This window comes from Camelus dromedarius, chromosome 3, assembly GCF_036321535.1.
Source record: "Camelus dromedarius isolate mCamDro1 chromosome 3, mCamDro1.pat, whole genome shotgun sequence".
Lineage (NCBI taxonomy): Eukaryota > Metazoa > Chordata > Mammalia > Artiodactyla > Camelidae > Camelus > Camelus dromedarius.
Window position 1 is genome coordinate 56,221,863 of NC_087438.1, and position 22,060 is coordinate 56,243,922.

Here is a 22,060-nt window from a genome sequence, read left to right on the forward strand (position 1 = left end):
GATACAAAGCCCGAAGACAGTTTATCAATCTTACTTCAGAGCGGAAGTGGGCAAATTGGCTATAATCTATGTAATGTCAACTCCCAAGATCCTAAACTCAGTCAGCTTCGAGCTGGCACCTGTAACCTGCAGGTGCTTCTGCATGCCCTGCAGTAAGTGAAGGATCTAAGTTCTTAGTGGATGGTACTAAATCATCACTGTGGCAAGATGCACTTTCTTGCTCTAGATTTCCTAAACATTCTAAAAAACCACAGGAAAAGCAAAACCATATCCTTAGAAACCTAGACAATGGGAAGAATCAGGATTCTGAATTCATTACACAATCTTATAAATCAAAACAATAAAAACAAATACCCCATTAGGAACGTATTTTAAACTGTATGTTAGGTGACTCTCTTTGATCTCTGTCTGGGCACAGAGATGAACAGAGGAAAGGGTAGAACGTCAGAGCATGTGATAAGTTAAGGGAGGTACCTCACTACCACATTCATGTTCAGAGAGAAGTCTGAGTTCAAACATAAATATACTACAAAGAAAAACAAAGAATTTTAATTAAACACAACAGCAAAAACTGATTGGAAGACACTAGACACAAACTGGTGACAATTAAGTCCAAAGTCTTTTTCAATATGTCCATTCTAATCAGTTAGGTTTCTTTCTTTCCAGGGGCATATTTAGAGGTGGTGACCTCCATAAAATTTCTGATGCTGGGATGAAAAGGCTTCATCAATTTCAAATTCTAGCTCACGTCCAGGTCTCTATTAATTCTTATCGGGTAGGCAACCAACTGAATGTCTAAGTGCTCCTCGGTCAGGACAAGGGGCAAGGGCTGACTAGGCAGCCATCTTCAAGTCCCGTGAACCAAAGGGAAAAGGACACAAGAGCTGGGCCTGGGTGGGCCCAGGACCAGCTGAATCTGAATTTAAGTTAACTTGGGGAGTGGTCAGTTAAATGCTTTATAGGAAGTTTGCTAGGTTAGATAACTGGGTAGCTATTGGTCTATTTGGTTGTATGATCAACCTGCTTACTTAGACGGTCCTTTCCTTCCATTCATCCTTGCCTGAAGCTTCCTTTATTAACTCATGCTCAATTGCCTTCTCCAATTACTTTAAAGCCTAGAAAAATTACCCCCCAATCTGAGGTATTTCTTTGATAGTCAAAATTTCATTATCTTAATAAGGTTTTTCAGGACTAGGGTGGTAAGAATCCCAAGATGATCATTTTGTTTATATATAAAACCCAAATAAATTCTTCACTAATTTTTCGTTTTATTTTATGAAGTAACAATGGTAAGGGGGAAGAAAGAGAGAGAAGGTGAGAAATAAAATTGCTACTCTGGCTAAAGCAGAAGGGGGTGGATTGTGAATGTGTACGTGTACGTGTGTGTGTATGTGTGTGTAAGGGAGAGAAGAGATAGAGGGCGCTTTCACGTTTATCTTGTTCAACTCTATATGGAAAAATATGTTGAACTGGGACTCAAAAGACCTGATTATAGATTCCTCCCAGTCCTGCTTCTGTCACTAACCACGAGGGCGTGGGTAAAGCACACAGCCTGTGTGTCTCAGCTCTTGCACCTGAATTCTCATCCCCATCTGCCTTCTGAATCTGCATAATGTTACGATGCTGTAATAGTATATACATCAAAGCAGTAGCTCTATGAAGTTTGTGTAAGTGCCCAACAATTAATAATTACTGTTCTCATTAGCATGCATTTGTACCTAGTTCTGGTCTCCTCCCACTGACTGTAATCCTGTTACTACCTTTCCCTAGTTTGAGGGATGCTTTGTGCTTATTTGTAAACACTTCAGGGAAATTACTGTCCTATAACCTGACCCACTGTCTCAAGACCCTACTGTTTTAGGCTTCCAAGAAGACAAATAAATAGCACGTAAAATTCTTACCAATGTATAGGCCAGTTCAACGTGAATCTTCGTTAATCTCTACTTTTTATCTGTGATGAAGGCTATCTGGTTAGAATGCCCTGAATTTATTGTTTGAACCAGAGTATCCACTCTGGGGGAAATTTAGGTCATACACATACTCAAAAGTGTAAATGGAGCTCATGGGAGAGATGCACTTGGTTCTCTGAGGAACTGCTGGCCTCCTGTGAGACTATCAGGTGACCACTCCTATGCCTATCATGCTCTAAGTGACACCCATCCTGGAGAGTATATGTACCTGGATAGCATTAACAACAAGTATGACATGTACCATTTCAATACATTATGAACTCTGGAAGCAAATTACATTGACTTTGACCCAGATTCCATAATAGATGGAGGTTATGCAAATAAAGATATATACATATATATATTCAGGTATATATGAATACTTACTGTATTGACAATTTCTTCCCATAAACTCCCCTGGGCACTCACAGGAATAGTTAGCAACAAGGTCTGTGCATATTCCACCATTTTTGCAAGGCTCAGCTTCACATTCATTTATATCTGCAGAACATAGAACAGAGGAAGAGAATTATTGGTGGAAAAAAATGATTAGTTATTGGAAGGTTTTAGGCATTCCAAATAAAACCAAGTCAAAATAATGCTATTAGGTTTTGTGTGTGTGTGTGTGTGTGTGTGTGCGTCTAGTCAATAATGCAAACAGTGCTTACAACTGACAATTTATTAACAATCAAATTAAATCAAGTTGAAGTGGAATTGAGAATCCAAATAAAAGACCAACAAAACTAAACCACTCTCCAATCCAGAAAGTAAATATGAATAGTTTGGGGAAATATGCAGTGTATCCTTAGAATTAAATCAAACAAATTAACCCTGATAGAGAAATGAATTGGTCTCACTTATACGATCTAGAAACCTCCCCTACAGCAACCACTGCCAATTAACACTGTCTCCTTTCATCTTAATTCATTAAAATTCTAACTGACAGAGATGTTTTAGTTTCTAAATAGTTCACCCTTGATGAACGTGATGAGAAGCAAATTAAAGTTAATAGCTAAAGCTCGTTACATGCGAAGTATAATAAATGCAAATGATGATCACTTCCTAATCTCACTCAAGGGTTTCTAAAGTTAGGGTGACTAAAGGGACTTACCTTTGCTATATTATTATACCTGATGCAAAATCACATGAAACATAAAGCATTTAGCAGGTTATACTAATTTCCATGCTAATTTTGGACAACAGAGACAACAAATGGGATTTTGAACAAAAAAAGAAATAGTGACTAATTCAGGCAGATATCAGTCACTGATATTTACACACCGTTCCCTGTAAGCACAGCACACGCTAGGGTCTGTGGGAGGTAGGCCTGTAGTCAGAGGGCACACACTGCTCCCCCGTGCTGTCTCTTCCTGTCGTCTACTTCAGCTGAACTCCCGCTCTGCTCTTATTACTACAACTCCTGCTTACACACTCAGATGGTGTTACTTACGGGCTTTCTGTTCATGTGTCTTGCACCTTTTCACCGAGTCAGTCTGTGAGCTTTACAAATGCAGCACCTGTCCTGCACTGTTCTCTGTACCCCAACAAATCTATCTGGAAGACCACTAGTGCCCAATAAATGTTCCTTGATGAAATTTCTAACAAAATCGTGCTACAATCTGAAAAAAAATTATTTCAAATGTGTAATGTGCCTTCTGATACACTACAACGTATCAAAAGGTATTCCGAAGTCCTGGTTTTTCACAGTGCTTAAAACAACATGATTATTAAACTGCTCCCTCAGTACCAAATAAGGACAAAATACTAGAAACCCCCTATTTTGCCCTTTCCTTTAACTTCTTTCTTCTCAACAACATCTTCTCTTGGAAGCAGTATGGCTACCCTCATTCTAAGTTTACGGCAAAGCTTGTTCTAAACTTCCTTAGGCAGGTGATCACTTTCTCTGAAAGCCATCCTTTTTAGTTTCTGGTGAATTGCTACAGATTTAGAGTGAAGACAATTCATGAGTGTGGTTAGAAAGAATCTAAATAATTTGCACTTTATAACATCAAATAATAGGATAAAATCAGAATCTGATAATTTTTAAAAATAGCTATGTACTACAAAATATACTACTATGTACTACAAAATATAATATACTCCCAAATATTTGACATTAAAACTCTCCAGGAAGGAAGGAAGGGAAGGGAAAGGAAGAATATGTAATTTATTTATTTTTCTAATCTGATGAAATATTTAGTTCTTTTTTAGTCTTTACAAAATTTCACTTAGTCTTTATTTATATTGGACCAACATGCAAAATATTTCCATCAAATTTTGAAAGTGGTAACAAAAATCACTGTGTTACGCATTTTCTTGCCAGCTCAGTGCGAGGCAGTGGCAATAGCTGGCTACTTTGGAATATGACTAACATGCCTTTCCCTGTATTATATCTACTGCAATTGTTTTAGGTGAGAATAACATCAGTGGTTGATAAGAAGTTAAATCTTCCTACTTAATCTTCCTATCTTAAAGAATATATTGCCTTATTTTGTAAAGTTAGACATAAAAAGCTACCTTTTAAATACTTATAGGGAAGAAACTGAATATTAATGTCTGGAAACGACCACATAAGGGAAATAGAATTTATCTTGGACTTGAAGGAAAGTTTTAATTAGGGTTAATAAAAACAGGATGAGGATGGTGGTATATGTTCAAGCAGGGATCCAGGATGAGTCACACCTTTGCAGACAAATGTTCATGGTATGACAATGTGTCCAGTTCATGAATAGCACAGTCTGGAGCAGAGAGTGGGAAGGGGAGTGCTGGGAACAAGTCTGAGGATGTAGACGGGGACCAGATTACCATGAACCCTTAGGGTCAGATAAAGAAGCTGGCCTTTACTTTTTGGCACTGAAGACTTGGAGCTGGCTGGGATGGCACCCTCTGTATCCCCGTACTCTAGAAGGCCCTTGTGAAGCCATACGTGGGATGGATTTAAGAAATAAATGAAGCCAGCCAGGACAGAGACCCACCCAGGATTTGATGCTAATAGGTACCTATACATATTAATTCTCAGGTACTCAAAACATTTCTAAATTTAATACTGAACTATATCACCGGTAAAATAAAACCTAGCTCTTGCTTCTTTGAAATGTTAATAGAAGGAAGTTTTCACAGTGGGTAGAACAATCAAGAGTTTTTAATATATACTATTAAGAATATTCAGGCACTGTTGTTCTTTTCTTCCTTATTTCTTCCAAGTCTTTACACAATAAGTAGCACCTGTGAATTTAATTAAGCCACATCAACCTTTGAACCTTTGAACTTCTATTTGTTCATCAGGTCAGATCTATAATCATCAATGAAAGAAGTTTTAATTAAGAACATTTGTTTCTAACAATACAGTTACACCTTTATCAAGAAGTTAACATGAGATGGAATAAACTGGAATTGCATTTGCTGAAGTGAAAATGCTTTCTATCCATACTCAGTCTGTGATAAGAAATGGACCTCTTGTTTGTGCATTAAAAAAATTTAACTCAAAAAACTGTTTATCTAAATTCATAAAAATATAAATGTTATATTAAATGAGTTACAGACTTTAACACAGTAGCAAAATAAGTAAAACATTCCATTCACATCTAGTAACATGTAGGCACACACCACAGATGAGAATTACATTGAAACGTTTATATATTAGTATAATGCAAGAGTTCTTTCAGCAATGAAGGTTATTTGCACTGTGATTAACACTGCAAGCAATCTAAATGAAAACAGATCTCAATCTGAATAAATCATGTTTAATTAAAGAGTAGGTACAAATGTTCACAGAATAAAATGTAATGAAATGAAGGTTAAACTCCTTTGCATGTACATTTCTCTTTGTCATAGATCAAGACATTATTATTTCCAGAAAAAAGTCCTGATCTATTCCAAATATACTGAAATACACTAAATTGTTTTATAACTAAGAAAAATTTGGCATAGGAATCCTCATATAAAATAGGAATTTCCATATTTGGCCACTTTTATAGCTCATTTCTAATAATAATAGCTATGATTTTTGAGGTTTTTACTTCTATAACTTCTTTCTGAGAACTCTTGTAAAAAAAAAAATAGCCTCATTCAAAATTGGATTCTATTATCAAGACACCTAGCAGAGTCCTGATTCCTCACTGAGAACATAAAACCTTGCTGCCCAACCTCAAGCTGACTGAGGTAGTGACTAGAGCTGAACATGGATTTCCAGATATAAACTCACAATGCACTTTGTGTGTGTGTGTGTGTGTGTGTGTGTGTGTGTGTGTGTGAAGGAATTAAAAAGCAAGGTAAAGGAAGGAAGGAGAGGTAGAGAAGAGAGAAGAGATAGTTGGTCACAACAGCGTGCATATCTTTGAAACAAAGAAGTACTCTGCAAGGATTTCCAGACCCTTAGATTTGTTGTAACTACTTACACAGGTTTATTCATATTATATGTATAACTCATTCTCTTTCTGTCGCCCTTAGCCCACCTTATGCAGATTTGTAAAGGTGTGTTGGTAGTCTTTTCCCTTTGGCTTGGCTTTTTGCTAACATAAATAATGCCAACCCAGACATACTCTGGAGATGTCCCTATGGGAAGTCTCCTCCAGTAATTGAAAAACACAGATTCATTAAGGTCACTTTGAGTACGCATGAACTTCCACACAGCTGCATTCTCGTCTTTTTTTCTAGGTGTTTTTTGATCCATCATCATGCAAATTATAGGCCCAAAGTTCATGAAATTGACTCTGGGTGGTAGGCTGTCAGAGAGTTTTTGAAAAATCAAAATTATATTTGCTAGTTCATTTCTTTGTGCTTTTAAAAAAACCATGGCTTCTCTGGGCATAATTTCTTGCCACAGAAATCATGCTGCTTCTTTTCAGATAATTATACTTAAATATTCAGTAATTCCTTTCTTCATGATAGATTCCACCAGCTGGCCAGAGATGAAATGGAGATTTTTGGAGTCTGATTTGCTAAGGCATCCTGTCCAAACTTTCAAAATTAATTGATTAACTAAATAACTAATTAATTGCTTGGCTTGAAAGCTGGCTCACCTTTGCAAGTGCAGAATAGGAATGATTGCAGGCTGTACTCTTGGGCCATCAGTGTCCCAATTTACCCTCAAGATTCTCCAGACTCCTGTGTCGATGCCATCTGACCCCAGTAGCTCCACTAGATTTACTTTTGCCAACTTGATTTAGGATATTTCGAATACTGCCCACCATTTAGACGAGGATATCCGTTCTTTCTTGGGGATGGAAATCCATGTGACCTCCTCTTGACTGGAGAAAAAGCAACTTAATCACGAAACTATCTCTTTCCATCCCCAAGTACATCCAGGACCCATGAGCTTCAAGAAAGAACAACTGACTCTCAGGCTGAGCACCCTCATTTTGATATATTAAAAGGACACCATAATTAAGCCTATTTTCCTTTGCAAAGATAAATTCGACTTCCTTATTCCCTTCCCTTGAGCAGTCTTTCCTCCTGCAATATTGTTATTGACTGTTAATTAGCTGGCAAGAGCTTATTTTCAAGAGCCTGCTATTTTTGATCCTTAACAACAGGTCTTCCCTGGGCTCCCCATTAGCTATTAAATATTCTCCAGGCCTCTGGTGAGTGATTGCCTTTTAAAATTTGACTTTTTATTATTTTTTCTTATCTAAAGTCTGTGGTTTTTCAATTTCTCTTTCAAGGCTGAATAAATTACACTGAATTTCTAGGAATTCTGTCCCCCTACTCAGATACTGAATTTCATCATAAATTCAGTCATAATCAGAATTATCTACAGGATTTCTCAATCATCCCTGGAACCAGTCAGTATATTGTTAATCTTGTGTGACTGCACTTCCTTTTGATCTGGCCTTTTGCTGTATCACTAGTAATTCATTTTAAAGTGGCAAATTAAAATGAGCATTCTTCAATCAGACCATATCACACACAAACCTTTTATAATAATTTATTGATAATCTTCACTTACCAATAATAGTGTAAAAAAATCCAAGAGGTATTTATTCATCACTGCTTACTCACAAAGATAATACTCTAGGCTTATCTGGATCCTGGCACCCTAACATACGTTTTGAGATCTCAATTTTCATTCAAAACATTTGCTACTAGTATCCAGCTACAGCCCAATTCTCCAGGATGTTTCCATATAAAATTAATTCAGAAAGGTTTTATTTGCCTTAGTCAGGTATTTGGCCAATACGATAAAATAGCTTTTCCAGGATACTTGTAAAGCCAAAACCAGGGAAGAAAGAAGAAGCGTTGGGGGAGGGGCAATCAAGAGAGTGCTACACTTCAAATATCTGAGGCCTTGAAAAATTCATAAATAAAAGCTACAAGAAAGACACAGTAGAAGCCAAAAAGAACCAATGTCTCTGTAAAAATTTTCACTGAAGAGCAAACCATCTCGAAGAACATTACCTTAGGGGCATGCAGCAGAGTAACTTATCCTGCAGTACGTATGTGTTGATTGGTAAGACAGGACTGAGGAGTCATCAACTGTACTGCACAGTGAGTCCCTTGATTAGGGCAAGTGTACCAGCATACCTCTAAAGGGGTTCTACAGAGGAAAATGGATTTAGAACAACAGTCCTTCTCAAAGCCCAAACTTTTAAAATATACCAATGCAAAGATTCCACATCAGAGATTCTGATTTAAATGGACTTGGGTGGAATGGAGGCAGTAATATTGTTTATACAGAAGTCCTGGGGATTCTAAGGATAGTCAGGGTTGCCAAACACTGTGTAGAACCTCTGTGTATGAAGTCCATCTATTCATCCATCCATTCAACCATCTTTAGTTCTCTGTGAGGTGCTAAGAATGCAAAGATTAATATATCATGTTCCCTTACTTTTCTCAAGGTTCTTATAGTACAGTAGATTCACCAGAAAATAATCAGTTACAGTGTACAGTGACAAGCGCTCTAACAGGAGAATGAATGCACAGTTTCTCAGAGAAAATTCAAATATCATTAATTAGTCTAGCAAGACAGAGAACGTTGAGTTTTAGATGAGTCTAGCTGCCTGGAGAAAATGCTTCTGAGTTATGTTAAGTTACAAGTAATTAATCTGAAAAGTTATTTCTCTAAATTAATATACATCTCATTATTCTACCTATCTGAGGGTGACTTCTCATTGTCCCATTGTTCTTGGTTCCAAGTGTAAAAGTCATGTATTTTTCAATTTCTTATTTTTACTATGTATAATTTATATATATATTTGCATATTCATAATGTTTTATCCAAAATTAATCACTCTATTCTGTCACATGCATGCTAAATTAGTTTGCTTGCAGCTCTCTATTTTTAGTGCTCAATACCAATGATCAATTATTTTGGATTTTTTCTACAGTGAGTTAAAAAAAAACCCATAACTGGCTAAATGAGACAGGAATCACATGCGAAGCAAAGCTATGATCTACATGGTTGAGTTCACCCATCCGTTCACTCACTCACTCATTCATTCATTAAAACTGTGATGAGCACCTTCTATCAATCAGGCTCTAAATAAAATATATAATTAAATACATCAGTGGACAGATAGAGTTCCTGTTTTGAGAGATTCATCTTCCATAATTCTACTCAGAGAAATAGTTATAATATAGTGAACTATGAAAATATTACACTATAGTAAAATTATAATATAGTGAAATACACCATTATGGACAAAACGTCCTGTGATCATAGATGAGGCAATGGCTTTGCCCAAAGGAGATGTGGAAGACTACTTAAAGAAGGTAATACTTGGTTGCTGCTTAAAGGATATGCAGGCAATTTTTAGATGTGTTAAAATAAGAAGGAACATAAAAGGACACAATGTTTTCAGCGAGAACTGAACACTTTTATTGTCTGGATATGCATGTGACTATGTGTGTGGAACTATTAGGGATGGTGGTTACTAGGTAGTCTGGGACCAGATTTTTACGGCTTTACAAATCAAGGAGTTTGAAGTTCAGTCCTTAGATATCAGGGAGTTAATAGAGAATTCAAGAAGTGTGGAATGGAATTGAAGAGATCTGTGTTTTAAAGAGCTCATTCACTCTAGAATTTCATCACTGGTAAGTAACACTGTGGAAAAATAATTCAGAAGTCAGAAGGGAAATTTATGTTGAGTCCATATCACTCAGACCATGTAACATGATCACCCTAGTGTGTATCTAAACATTTAGCTTGGTTTGAAATGCATACAGACTTCCTAATATGTGGGTTGCCAGATTTAACAGATAAAAATACAAAATGCCCATGCAATAGTTCACTCATATTTTATCAACAAATAGTTTATCTGCAATTCAAATTTACCTGAGCATCCTGTATTTTATGTGGGAATTTTCCTTGAATTGTCAACTAGAATATGATTTCGCCGTATTTTCTTTCTTATTATATAAGCACTTTAATTTTCAGCATATGGTCATGCTTTCCATTTTCTATATTCAGCAGACCCCCAAGGAAAACTACCTACAGTAGAAAATCATTATTGACAAATGAGTCTTCCGCAGGCTTTTGCTCAAACTAAAATTCGTTGCTTGAATTCAGCAAAGCAGTTCATAATCTTTCAAGTTTATCTCTATGTAAGCTTCAATGTATTATTTATACAGTTACGCTTGCATGTATACTTTGGCTATGCAAGAGCTAAAGAAATCCATTTCTTAATAGACAAGCAGCTGTAGATTCCAGGAATAAAATTAGAACAGATGCCCATTAAGCCCAAACGACTTAAGATTTTGAGAAGAATTACAAAGAGACATAAAGAAATTATGGGGAAATCAGCACTCCTCTCAGCAATTTAATTCAATATTTTTGAGGATATACTATGCATGAAACTTGCAGGTAACCATTTATTTCGCTTCGTATACATGTCATAAGCAGAAGGGCTTAACAACAATATATCACTTTAAGATATATTTTTTTTATTGAGAGAGACTTTTAAGGGAATGAATTAAAACTTCTAATTCATGAGGCTGAAATATTTTTCTCTTCAATGACAGTGACTTAAAAAAACCCCGCAACTTATACTAAAAGTGATGAACCACTAGAAGCATGTAAGCAATGCCACATTTAAATAACAGGCACTGATTTTCAGCGGCGTGGTTGGACCTAGAGATTGTCACAATAAGTGAAGTATGTCAGACAGAAAAAGACAAATATCATATGATATCACTTACACGTGGAATCTAAGAAAAAATAATACAAGTCAACTTATTTACAAAACAGAAACAGACTCACAGACATAGAAAACAAACTTATGGTTACGAAAGGGGGAAGGGGGAGGGATAAATTAGGAGTTTGGAATTCGCAGTTACTAACTACCATATATAAAGTAGATAAACAACAAGGTCCCACTGTTATCGCACAGAAAACTAACTTCAGTATCTTGTAATAACTTGGAAAAGGAATATGAGAAAGAATATATATATATGTATGTATAACTGAATCACTGTGCTGTACAGAAAGTAACGCACTGTAAAGCAACTATAGTTCAATTAGAAAAACAGGCACTGATACACACTTATATTTTGCACATACAGAGAAATAATTTCATTTAACTCTAGAATTAATTTCTTAAAAATAACCCAGTAACTTGTATTAAGTATGGACAAACAGCTCTCCAGGATGACAACTGATTGACATCAATTAGCACATCCACCCACTTGGACTATGTGCCAAACACTGTTCTAAGAATTTCGTATATAACATCACACCCTCTGAGCTACATACTATTAGCATAACTGTTTTACAGATGACAGAACTGAGACATTGAAAATGTAAATAACTTGCTCAGGGCCACAGGGGTGGTAAAACTGAGATTAAAACCCAGATGATCTGTCTCAAAAATCTGTACTATTCACCAGTTACCTCTAGCACCACTGGAAAACAGGAACACTCCCTCCTCAGCTTCCCTTCATACTTGCCTTCGAGGTACCAGTTTGCGTGCTGAGGAAGACAGACAAGGGTAATACACGGTCCTCAATCTCAAAACGTTTATAATGTCCGAGTAATATTAGTATTGCTGCTCTAGGCCAAAGACCCCACTCCTAAAGTCTTAGCTTGGAATACTTTTTTTTCCTCCAATTCCTCTATTCCTTTTAGCAATTTTTCTCAAACTCTTAAGTGGTTTGGGCTTCATGGGCATCTGTTCTAAATTTGTTCCTAAAGTCCACAATTGCTTGTCTATTTAGAAATGTATTTCTTTGGTCCCTACATTCTTTTATACATGATTTTTCACTTTACATTCTGATGGAGAGAACCCATTTATTTCTGTTTCTTTCTTTACAAAGAACATGGATATATTTTATAGCTGTACAGTAGAAATTTTCATTTTTCAAAGGTGACAATCCACAGTATTTTTAAATCTTTATTTGCAAGATATCATACAGAAAAGTACACACAACCATCGAGTTAGATGAATTATTAAGAGACGACCTGTGTAACAACCACCGGAGTCCAAGCACAAGAACAGTGCCGAAACTCCAAGAACCTCCCTGTGCCCTTTCCATTTACAACTTCCCTTCCACCCTCACAAAGGTAACTGAGCTCCTGCTTACTATGCCAGTCACATGCTCATGTTTTATGTGGTTTAGAGTTTCATTACTTGAATATGCATTCCTAAACTGCATCTTCTGTTCTTGCCTGTATTTGAACTTTAATAGTAGGGAGTAAAAAAAGAAACCATTCAGTATGTGTTCTTTTGTTTGTGGCTTCACTCACAATGTTTTCACAGATGGCTGCAGTGAGTTCATTTTCACTGCTTTATAATACTTCACTATAAAATAGCCCACGATGCATTTCCCTTTTTCTTGTTAATGGCAGTTGTGTTATTGCTGAAAATAAAAGCATCCACGAGCATGCTTGTACATAAGCATATTGAATTTTCTCTGGGTTTACCCTGAAATGAAATGGCTGAGTCATTTACATATTGTAGTAGATAATGCCCAACTGGATGTGCAGTGCTTGTATCAATCTGCAATCCTGTCAGCAATTTAATTCATAGTCTTTTTGAAGATATAATATGGATGAAACTGTCAGTTAAGCACTTACTTCACTTCATATACAAATTGTAAGTAGAAAGATTTAACACCAATAGGTCTTTTTAAAGTATAATTTTACCAAGAGAGGCTTTTACTTTTAACTCACTAGGTTGAATTATTTTTCTCTTCAATGACCATGACGTTAAAAAAAAATAGACAGTAATTAAAAATGATGAACCACTGAAAGTATATAGGCCATGCTGCAATAGAATAATAGGCACTGATAAACACATACAAACTGTATATATGGAAAAATAATTTTACATAACTCTGGAATAATTTCTTAAAAATTACTCTATAAATCAAACTCTTACAGATAAGTAGATATTCTGGTAATACAATAAGAATATGTCCTGCTTTTACATTTCAATATTTTTTGAAATTTTATATCATAGGCATAATTAAAAATGATGTCTAAAATGGTTAATTCTATTATATTTTTAAAGCTACTGTAAGAATTAAATGAAGTAACTTGCGAGAAAAAATGTGTTGTAAACTTTAAGGAATGTAAAAAGAATTATCCACATTCTTATAATACAGCTTAATCCATATTTATATTATTCTGTAGACTGTTTCTTGATTATGCTGCAGGAGGAAAATGCAGGTAAATTTTTAATGAGACTTTCTGTACTCATGTACGTCTACTTTTGGGGTTATCATCAGAGTAAATAAGTGGGTAGGATTTTCATCGATATTCTACAGAAGAGCAGCCTTTCCTTGGAGGGACATGGAAGATAGTATTTATTCCCATAATTGCAAAGCCCATGGAAACTCTGATCCACTGAATGGGATAATTCAACAGATACTCTCAGTACACTGCTTTCTAAAATGGTGACATTTACTATTTTTTTTAAAGCAGCTCATTGACTCTCCATACATCTCGCCTGAGAGATCGTTGAAATCTATAGGTGACAGACGCACATTATGGCTGGCGAACGCAGAGAATCCTCCTGTTAACACTCTTAGGCATTTCCGTTCTCATCAAAGTGAAAGAGCTGCATGGCTACACTGCCCTCAATCCCAGAATCCTGCGACACAATTCGAGGAGGTTTCCTGGATCCCTGGATGCCTGGCAGAGCTAGAGGCAACAAAATATCTGCCACACTCAAGGCTACCACAGAAGAATCTGCTTCAGCAACCAACTCACTCCTCAGTGCCAAAAACTGCTGCCTACAACTCACTACTTTTCATATTTTATTTTTTCCCATATTTATTGTTAAGGATGGCAAACTGACATTATGTTCTTCACTAAAAGTGACATCACAGGATCCAAGAGAACTTCTCCTTCTGGTCAGTATGTCATACAGGGACCAGATTTGCCTTCCTGCCAGAATCAACCAAAACAATAAAAGAGATCAAACATACGAGGCAACAGTTTTCAAGGCACTGGACATTAGGAAAGAAAGGCTAGTAATAAGCCAGATAAGTTCTACAACTGTTCCGGTTGTAGACTAAACACCTCATTGGTTCCATCTAACAAATCTTAGCAGTAAGCCCCAGAAGAATCAAACCATTTACAAGTAATTTAACTGTGTAAGAGAACTAAGCTTAGGAAGATATATAGGACTACAGAGTATTTAATACTCAACAAGGTAAAATTCATGTCCGTAATCCAGTCAAGATTAATAGACATGTAAAAAAGCAGGAAACAAGCCAGATTTTAGATTTAGCATACAATACTAAAATAGTTATTATAACTATATTCCATATATTGAAAATGTTAAGTGCAGACAAGGAAAATATAAAGAGATTATACTGAATTTATAGAGATGAAAACTATAATATGTGAGATGAAAAGTACACTAGAAAAAAAAGAAACCAAATTAGATACTGCCGAAGAAACAATTAGTAAATTTTTAAGATAGAAACTACAGAATAAAATACAGACAGACCAAAAAAAAAAAGAAACTGGACATCAGTGAATTTTGGGAAACACACACATATAGATACACAGCCTAAAAGAGATATGATTAGAGTCCCTGAAAAGAGTGGGCAGAAAAATATTTGAATAGATAGTGGCCAACATTTTTCCAAATATGACTAAAACTATATCCACAGATCCAGGCAACTCAGCAAATCCCATGGAAAGGACACGAGGAAAACCACACATTATCACATCATGATTACAAAAAATGTAAATGTAGTTCTGTAGATATGTGTAGTCTTTTCAATAAATGATTCCAGAACAACTATTTAAATAACTATATGACAAAAACAAACAAAACCAAAACCTCAGATCCATATCTTATACCATATTCAAAAGTTAACTCAAAATGTATTGGAGATCTAAGAATAAAACCTAAACCTACAAAAAGTATAGGATAAAATCTTTCAAGGTTCAGTTCAGGCAAAGATTTCTTAGATATGACATTAAAAGCATGAGTCACCAAAATTGATAAATTGTATTTTAACAAAATTATAAACTTGTGTATTTCAAAATCAATTTTAGGAGAATGAAAAGACAAACTGCAGACCGGGAAAATATATTTGCAAATCAAATATCTGATAAAGCACTTGTATCCAGAATATATAAAGTCTCAAAACTCAGCAATAAGAAAACAAATGACTCAAAAAAAATGGGCAAAATATTTCAACTTCAGAAAAATGAAAAAAAATGGATAGGTAAACATGAAAAGATGTTTGACATCATTTGTCAAAGAGTAACACAAATTAAAACCAAAAACAATACCACTACACAACTATTACAATGGCTAAAATAAGACTGATCATATACCAAGTGTTGGTGAGGATGTGGAGGAACTAACTCTCATATACTGTTGATCAGAATGTAAAACAGTACAATTAGTTTGGAAAAGAGTTCGACAGTTTCTCAAATATTTAAACACATAAACACTACATGATCCAGCCAACCCACTCCTAGGTATTGAACCAAGAGCAGTAAAAACTTATGTCCATTTGAAGACATGTATGAACATTCATAGTAGCTTTATTTGTAATATCCAAAAACAAGAAACAACCCAATATCAATCAATTCAATTAGCAAACAGCTAGTTAAATATTGGTGTATTTATCCAACTGAGTACTACTCAGCAATAAAGAATAGTGAACTACTGATATAACAACATGAATGATTCTCAAAATAATTGTGTAAGAAAACAGAGAAAAAAGAGACTATACTTATAAATTCTGTTTACATATATTTCTAAAAATTCAAACTAATTCATAGAGACAAAGAAAATCAGTAATCTGTGATAAAGTTGGAGGGACAGACAGAAGGAATTACAATGGGGTAGGGAGAAACTTCTGGGGGTGATGGAAATGTTCAATATCTTGATTAAAACGATGGCTTGATAGATGGATACATATGTCAAAATGTATCACATTGTACATTTTAAATATGTGTGTTATATTGCATTGGATGGCAATTATGTCTCAACAGAGATGTTGAAGGCAGTGATCATGTCAAGGTTCTTTTTATGACTCATTATTTCTCATCTGTGAACTCAGCTCTACACACATACATGAATCCATGTACACACGAACACACAAACACACATCCCACATACACTGTATCACAAAGGCAGGCCCACAGAATTAATGAGGGACATCAGCCTTCTCAAATGCACATCAGAGAGGGTTTGTTTTCTTTTATACTTACACCTCGAAGTGAGAGCCATGCTGCCCAAGTGAGATGAGGCAGGCCTTAGTGGAAAGACAGAGCACTTTAATAAAACATACTAATAGAAGGTGCTGTATTCATAAAAATGACAAAAATACTGTTTTTTCACAGTAGTTCACCTCCTGCTTCGCAGGTGATATTCATCACTCAAGGAAGGCTTTGCAGGAAGCCTTAAATGAAGATGAATGGGAAAAAACGTCGTTTAACAGCAAGATTTTCTATTGCTCATATATTTTTGGTTTCAGATTGGATTTATTTCTGATACAGATGGCTATCAGAAATATGAAGATTATTAAACTATAACTGGAGTTATCCATACCTTCCCGAATAGATATTATTTCCCAGAAATTTTTCTGCAGTAAGTTCATAAAGTATATTGATGTGTATGTTTCCTGCACTCTTAGGATCTATTTAAGAGGTTGTAATTTTCATATTAAAATCATGAAATAATTTTCTCTAGTTCTCTCGGCTCCTAAATGAGAGGTCTGACTAAACACACATGTGCACACACATATATAAAAGGAGGGTTTTATTATTAATTTCTTTTACTATACACTAAGATGGAGATTTCCATTCCATTAATCACTTACCATGTAATTTCACATAGTAAAAGTAAGCCTTCAGGGCAACAATTTCCATCATCTCCAATGAACCTGATTAAAATAATTGGCTATTTCCATAACAAGCACATTAACAAATGGTCCTATGTTAGAGCAGAATGGGTCTGATTAGAAACTGCATTGCTGTTATGCTATTATTAGGTTAATGCAGAAAAATAATTTAGTTCCTTTTAATAAAATCCAATCACTCGTAAAATGGGCTAAATATCAGTAAATAGTAAATGTAAGTGTAACCCCATCTACTTAATTTGGTTGTTTAATTTGGCCCTCAGTTTGATTTGAGTTTACATAGCAACTTACTTCCCTACCCTCGTTAAATCTCCTTCTGTGTTTCAGGGGATGAAGAAAGACCTATGCAGTCTAACTTAAATGGACTACAGAGTTATCTGCAGAAGTGATACTAATATTTTTCCAAAGTAAAATCCATACCCAGGGTACCACAGTATTTAAAGCATTTTGGTTAAATCACAGAGAGATAGAGAAGGACCAAGATCTACTGATTAATCTATTTTACTGAATATACAAATACATTTTGAAGCCTGTAGATCTCTTTATAGATACTACCACTTATCTATATAAATTCATATCTTTAAGAAATACGGAGGCTGCTGTAACCATACATAATTAAATACAGTTGATACCTTATTTTTATCTACTTGCCATATATATTAAATAAAACGTAAAATACATATTACATATATATATGTACATAATTTTGTGAATTACAAGTATTTAACCTATGGCTTTTATTCTATTCATTATCAATAGTAACTCATTATACAAATGAAAAAATGATCTCCAGAAACTACCTCCTCTTATTCTCTGTGCCTTCTGAATTTTCTTAGTTATCTAATTATTTTCCTTCCTCAACTGATTACATTTACAATCTTAACCAGTATATTTAAACCCACTATTTGTTCATAAGCTTTAGACATTAAGGCTATATATCACTTTTCATGTCTCTTTCCTGCTTCTATAGTCCTATTATTTTTTTCACTATCAAAATTTTATTTATGTTTTTTCAACACATTCTGTTCTATGGTGGTGAATGTATCAGTTGATGAAAGCTACAGTTCTGTGTAACAATCACAAACCTCCATGGCACACAACATGCATGTATTTATCTCCCCAACATCCAAGTCTCAGTGAGGGGTTTTGTTGGTGTCAGGAGATCTCAACAGGCTTCATGGAGGAGCTTGGCTTTGACCTAAAGATCTCGCCATACTTGGCTCCTTACTGAGGTTTGGGCTCAAGTTCACCCCCTGTGTGATCATTCTGGGACTCAAGCTGAGGGTATAGCAACTATCTTTTGCATCTCGCCTATGTGACAACTGAAGTTCACAAAAGTGAAACATACAAGACTTCTTAAGGACTAGGCTCAGAAGAGGCTCACTATCACCTCACTTCATCTCAATTGGCCAAACCAAGTCACATCTCCAAACTCAAAGTTAAGGAATGAGAGAAATAAATTCCTCCTTTACAGGAAGATCCAAAGTCACATGTGACAAAGGATGAGGATATATGAAGGGATGAAGAATTGGGGTGATAATGCCATCTTTATATTAATTATCCAATGTCTTGTATTTAGTTGATTGCAAGAATTGGAAAATGAAGAGCATTTACATAACATGATTATATGAATATTTTTCACTGCAGAACCAAGTAGAAAAATGTTATTCTGCTTCCCCAAAATGTGCCATATTATGGAGACTGTTTTAGCATCATGGTCAGATGGACTTCCTTTGAATATTGAACATATTCTATCAGTTGCTTAAAATCATGTCACATTTAGATGCTTCATATTTACAGAGCTTTTTTTCCCCTCTCTTTCTCTTATTTTTCCTGAATTTTTTTTTTCTGGTTGACAGAAATATCAACATATCCACCATATGATCACAATCTTTCTATATTTTAATTGAAATTTATTTCCATGATACTTGAAGACAGTTTCATTAAGTCCTCTGATTTCTCGTTCTGAGTTGGGCTGACTGCTTTCCAGGTCTGCTGCAAGTTACCTCCTGGGACTTCTTTTCCTTTTTTCTTTCCTTCTTTCCTTTCTTCCTTCCTATTCTTTATTGAAGGCTGTTTCTTTTTCATATCCTGTTTTCATTTGCCATAGGACATCTTCAGGTAATTTTCATGAAAGGAGGAAGAAAAATATTATTTTGAATTGCTGTCTTAAAAATTGTCCCTACACATGAATAAAATCTGGCTGGTAAAAGAAGTCTAAGTTCAAATTCATGTATCCCTAGAAATGTAAAGGTACATTCATTTCTTTATTTAATTCTAATGTATACTGTCATTGTTTGAGAGGTCTGAAGCCAACCCAATTTTTGCTTCTTTAGGGTTAACATGTTACCCTTCTTATGGATTTTGGGATTTTTCTCTATATTCAGATTTCATTAGAATTTGTTTGGATATATTCATTTGCTTTGTGTTCATTTTGTTGGTATTAATTAATTTATTTCACATGAAGACTTATTTGTTACTGTCTCCAATTTCTGTTTTCCCTGGATCTACAAAATTAGTCCTATGTTCAATTTTTTAAATTGGTTTTCCATGTTTGCTAAACATAATCTTGTGTTTTTCACGTCACTATATTTTGATCTAAGTTTTGGAAGATTTCTCTGACTTTATTCTTCTACTACATTAAATTTTTTTTTCTAATCACATTTTTCATACCCATAAACTTTTTCAAAGTGACATTTTCTAGTTTTATGAATATCATTTTCTTTATATTTCTTATTAAAATATTTTTTAAAAAGTTCTCTCCATTCCACAAATCATGCTTGCTTAGTCTTGTATCAGTTATTCTATGCGTTGATTTTGGATCTTCTGCTTTGTGTTGTTGACTTCAAATGATCAGCGATTGTCTACTTATCTGATGAAACACTAGATCGATTAATATACTTAACTGGTGTGGTTTCTTCAGTCTCTTTGTAAGTTGATTTTCACCAAGTCTTCTCTTTTGAAAGGATGGACTGACTGGAAACTCTAAGTTATGTGGAAGATAAGGGAGCAGGTAGCAAGAACACCTCCATTTGCAAAATGAGAAGGGTTTTTATTCAGTGACGCCTACTTCCACATTGGGAACCCAAGCTCTCCCTCTTTTTAAGTTTTCAGACAGCTGTCTCCCAGCTTTAGACTCAGAAATCATGTTTTATATACAGGAGAGAAATGAAAGGACGGACAACTGGGGTCACTGTTCCAAAGAGAGTTCTTAGTGAATGAACCTGATGTCTGTCCACTCATTTCTGTAGTAGACCAGTTAACTCCAGGTTGACTCCTAGCTCACACTTTTCCACTAGGAGAAAAACAGCCTCTGATACTATTTCAGATTTTTCTGGGTCAAGGATGTAAAAGCCTAAATTTAAATAACTAAATAAGAAACTAAATAAAAATTAGGTAGAAAGATGAAAACAAGAAGATCCTCTATTAGGGCATCTTCTTTCCAAACAATTTCACTAAAGTGTTCACTATTTTCTCTACTTGTTGTAGAGGTTGATAAAGAAGCAGCTTTTCAAGCACTTGAAAACCAACCTCTCACCATAGTCCCTTGACTTAAAGATGGCCCTCGAGGGAGGTGGCAGCCCCGCACATAAAATTGTTTCTTCTGATGGCTCAGTAAAGTTACAGGAGAGTGTATTCTCTGAGAGAGCAATAAGTTCAGTCCCAGAGATTGTTTGCAAAAGCTTCAGGAGAAGTTATTCTCTTTTTTTAAACCGAGCATCCACTTGATAAGATCTTTCTCCAATATACCTTCCTTTGTGACACCAGACCAGAGCACCATCAGCACATGTCACAGAGACAGAAAGAGAAGTTAAACACAGCTGGGCTTCCCCTTCTTGGGTGCCACCCATATCCAATTTTTTATGCCAGGAATGAACCATGATCCAGGATTTTTGCTGTATTTTTCTTACAGAAAGATAAAAACAAAGGATTCTTAATAAAGCTCTAAAAATATTTCTTCTACCATCTGATTCTAACAAGAACCTGAAGAGTTTTTGACAAGAATCTCACCCTAACCTTTTGGTTTTTTTCTTTAAAATGAAGTGGGGAGAATTATCATCACTGATTCTAAAACAGCTTTACATATGATCCATATGTGAACTAAGGTGCCCAGTAAATAACATTCAAACTACTCTGAAGAATCAAGGTACAGAAAGCTTAGCAGTTGTCAGGGATAAGACACCCAAACCTTTTCAACTAAACACACACACACACACACACACAGTTACACAATTTCTAGTATTATTTCCTTGAAGTCTTATTTTCTTAAGTGTTCACATTCTGCACATTCAACATAATTTTAAAGTTACAAAGTCTGGTTCTATGCTTTCCCAACATCAATGTCTTGGACCCTTTCCATTCTGCCCACATAACGTAACTCAGTGTTCCTGACAGTGGCAGAGCTGCGAATCTGTGTCATGTCTATAAGGAAGCCTGTAGAGAGAATGATCTAGAAGAAGATGATGAGTGTTTTTAATTCTTCTGAACTCTTGTTGGCAAATTTGCTTTTCCCTTGTAATTATTTCTTATAAAGTTGTGTTATGAATTAAAGCTAGGAGTATATAGACAGCTAAATGTGCAAGTTACAAAATGCATAAATATTCAGAAGAGGTAGTTAGAATAAAACAATACCTCAGCCTTATTAGAATATAGCATATTTTGGTGACAAATAAAAGTGGTGGATGTTTCTGAAAATTTCTAGACCACAATAACTGGAATATATTACTGAACAAAGTGGTGGTGCTATAATGAAGCAGCACACTGCATATAATTAATAAAGTATTAAAATAGTATACAGACAAAGAAACCGTTAGGCACAACAAGCTTCATTATATACAAAGGAA

The 22,060-nt window shown here is 35.3% G+C and overlaps 1 protein-coding gene across 2 annotated transcripts in view; it reads right to left on the reverse strand.

Moving 5' to 3' along the window:
- EDIL3 (EGF like repeats and discoidin domains 3) overlaps positions 1–22,060 on the reverse strand; it is a 392,288-nt gene that overhangs the window by 164,559 nt on the left and 205,669 nt on the right. For both annotated transcript variants that reach the window (XM_031447711.2, XM_010982003.3), the window contains one exon: positions 2,337–2,450. In XM_031447711.2, the coding sequence (XP_031303571.1) occupies positions 2,337–2,450 (114 nt within the window). The remainder of the gene's footprint in view (positions 1–2,336; positions 2,451–22,060) is intronic.